This window comes from Mastomys coucha, unplaced genomic scaffold, assembly GCF_008632895.1.
Source record: "Mastomys coucha isolate ucsf_1 unplaced genomic scaffold, UCSF_Mcou_1 pScaffold16, whole genome shotgun sequence".
Lineage (NCBI taxonomy): Eukaryota > Metazoa > Chordata > Mammalia > Rodentia > Muridae > Mastomys > Mastomys coucha.
Window position 1 is genome coordinate 92,090,613 of NW_022196898.1, and position 2,500 is coordinate 92,093,112.

The 2,500-nt window shown below is 41.0% G+C and overlaps 1 protein-coding gene across 2 annotated transcripts in view; it reads right to left on the reverse strand.

Annotated features, from left to right (window-relative positions):
• LOC116093892 (calcium-activated chloride channel regulator 3A-1-like) overlaps positions 1 to 2,500 on the reverse strand; it is a 55,735-nt gene that overhangs the window by 44,640 nt on the left and 8,595 nt on the right. For both annotated transcript variants that reach the window (XM_031375730.1, XM_031375729.1), the window contains exon 6: positions 484 to 711. In XM_031375730.1, coding sequence (XP_031231590.1) covers positions 484 to 711 — 228 coding nt within the window. The remainder of the gene's footprint in view (positions 1 to 483; positions 712 to 2,500) is intronic.

The window sequence follows — 2,500 nt, forward strand, 5'->3', positions numbered from 1 at the left end:
AGAAGAAGAAGAAGAAGAAGAAGAAGAAGAAGAAGAAGAAGAAGAAGAAGAAGAAGAAGAAGAATCAGGAAAGAAAGATGTGATATGTTCAATGCTGGCACTATGGATAATTTTCATTTGTTTCTTTCCTTACTCTTTTGAGATGAGATCAAAAGCCAGGTTGCCCCCACTGGCCTAAAACCAATGCCCACAACTGAGGCTTGCTGTCTCAGCCTTGGAGTGGCTAAAATTACAGGTAGGTACCATCACGTCTGACTTTGTTTCTTTCTGTGTGTGCAGTTAAATTTTTCCTACTTAGAACCAAAAATTATGGGGTAAAAATTATCTATAATCTTATAACCCCACTTTAACCATTGTTTTTATCTCAGTGTTTCATCAGTATAAACATCTGTGTTAGTTTATTAGAACTAAAATTAAACTAAATTTTAACTCTGTATTTAGCTTAAATACTCAATTTAAGACATCCAGCATATAGTGTCTTACTGAGGCCATGCTTCCGGATTTATCCAGCACCAAGCAGACTACTCGCTGTCTGGACTGCAGCAATGAAAATGTAGGAGGAGGAGGGGCTTCCGTTTCTGTCATGGGAGGGGCATTCTGAAAGTCAGCAGACTCCTTGATTACGTCCCACGTGCTTCTCCGACTGCACATTTTGTTTTGTAGGTTTGGGGCTTCTGTATTGTGAGTTTTTTCTGTGCAAAATTCAACCATCTGAAAAAAAAAATCAATTGAAACACCAGGTTGTAAAAATACATAATGTATCCCCTTTTTTTCCCTTTTCTAAATATATTACCCACCACATGGATCCTGAACAGGATTTGTCTTCTGACAAGAATTACTTTATATTAGATATTTTGTCATCCATTTTACATGGATGTGAAAGTGAGTAACGCTGTTAATACTTAGAGCCAACATTGGAGGTCTTAAGGTTAGGTTGCCAGTGCAGATAGTGGCCACTCACATGGTTACATTAGCTTCTTGCTTCCTCATCTACACGTTGAGGACCTCCTATCCTGAATTAAATGTAAGAGAAGAATGTATGGTTTCTAGTCATTTCTGTTCCCTAAAAGTGGAATGGGGGAGATGGCTTTTACTTGTATGCTCTACTCCTCCATAGTGAGCCCAGAAACTCAAGGACAGACACCCTAAGAATCTACCTTGTTATCAGTGCCTACAAGTTTTGACACATATAAATAATATCCTTGGAAGGTAAAAGGGCAAGAGATGTAGTTGTTTTTCCAAGTGATGAATTGTAGCTAATAATTTTGCCAGTGGATGCTTTTATTACTTTAAACCTCCAGAATCCTCCAGGGCTTAAAAACCTAGAGAAAGACAGACAAGTGTCCTTAAAAACTTCCTCAGGGTCCAGGGGGGAAACTTCTTGCAGTCAGCCCACATAAATGGCTTTTAAGTCATTTCTTTTAGTGTCCCCTAACACCATGTCTGCAGTCTTAAACTCAGTTTTAAAACTAGCTCATTATATCTAAATTTCTCACACTTACACTGTAAGGGCTTTGTTTCTGACTTGGCTCAGATTCAAATTTCCTGAGCGGGGTTCTATTGGATGGGAAGAATATATGGATGCAAACAAAGGCTTTCTGTGAATCCTTCCAGCTATGAGGTGATGCCTGTCACACTGTCCCCTCCTCACCCTACCCAACATTGTCTTTGAGTTGTATCTCTTACTGGCCTCTTGCTGGGACTCCCAGCTGACTGCCCTGCCTCATCCAGTCTCATCCCATCCTTGCCTTTGCAACAGTATCCTTACATTCCTGGGGGAATGTAGCAGCTATCTCATCTTTAGTTTATTTTTATTATTTTTTTTTGAAAATTTTTTAAAGATTTATTTATTTATTATATGTAAGTACACTGTAGCTGTCTTCAGACACACCAGACGAGGGCGTCAGATCTCATTATGGGTGGTTGTGAGCCACCATGTGGTTGCTGGGATTTGAACTCATGACCTTCCAAAGAGCAGTCGGTGCTCTTCCCCACTGAGCCATCTCACCAGCCCCTCATCTTTAGTTTAAAGCAGAGAGGAGAAAATCCTAGCTTTGGAGGCTCAACCCCATTCCCTGCCTCCTGCTCCACATGCATCTCGATTCCACTATAGGCCCTCTCTGTCTCTAGAACAGTCTAGAAACCTTCACCTGGATTCTCACTCGCCCTAATGGTCATTTTGTACAGATTAGGAAAACGCCATTTTATTTTTGTTTCGTTTTGTTTTGTTTTGGTTTTTTCGAGACAGAGTTTCTCTGTATAGCCCTGCCTGTCCTAGAACTCACTCTGTAGAGTAGGCTGGCCTCAAATTCATTAATCCGCCTGTCTCTGCTTCCCACGTGCTGGGATTAAAGGCGTGTGCCACCACGGCCCAGAAAACGCTATTTTATTGCAAGCTTCTAGTCTCCTAAAATCATTCTAACGAGTATTAGGATCTTTATGACCATGATGGAAGTCTTTAGACGGTTCCTCAGCTTGTGGTGTGGCAGGCAGCAACTCC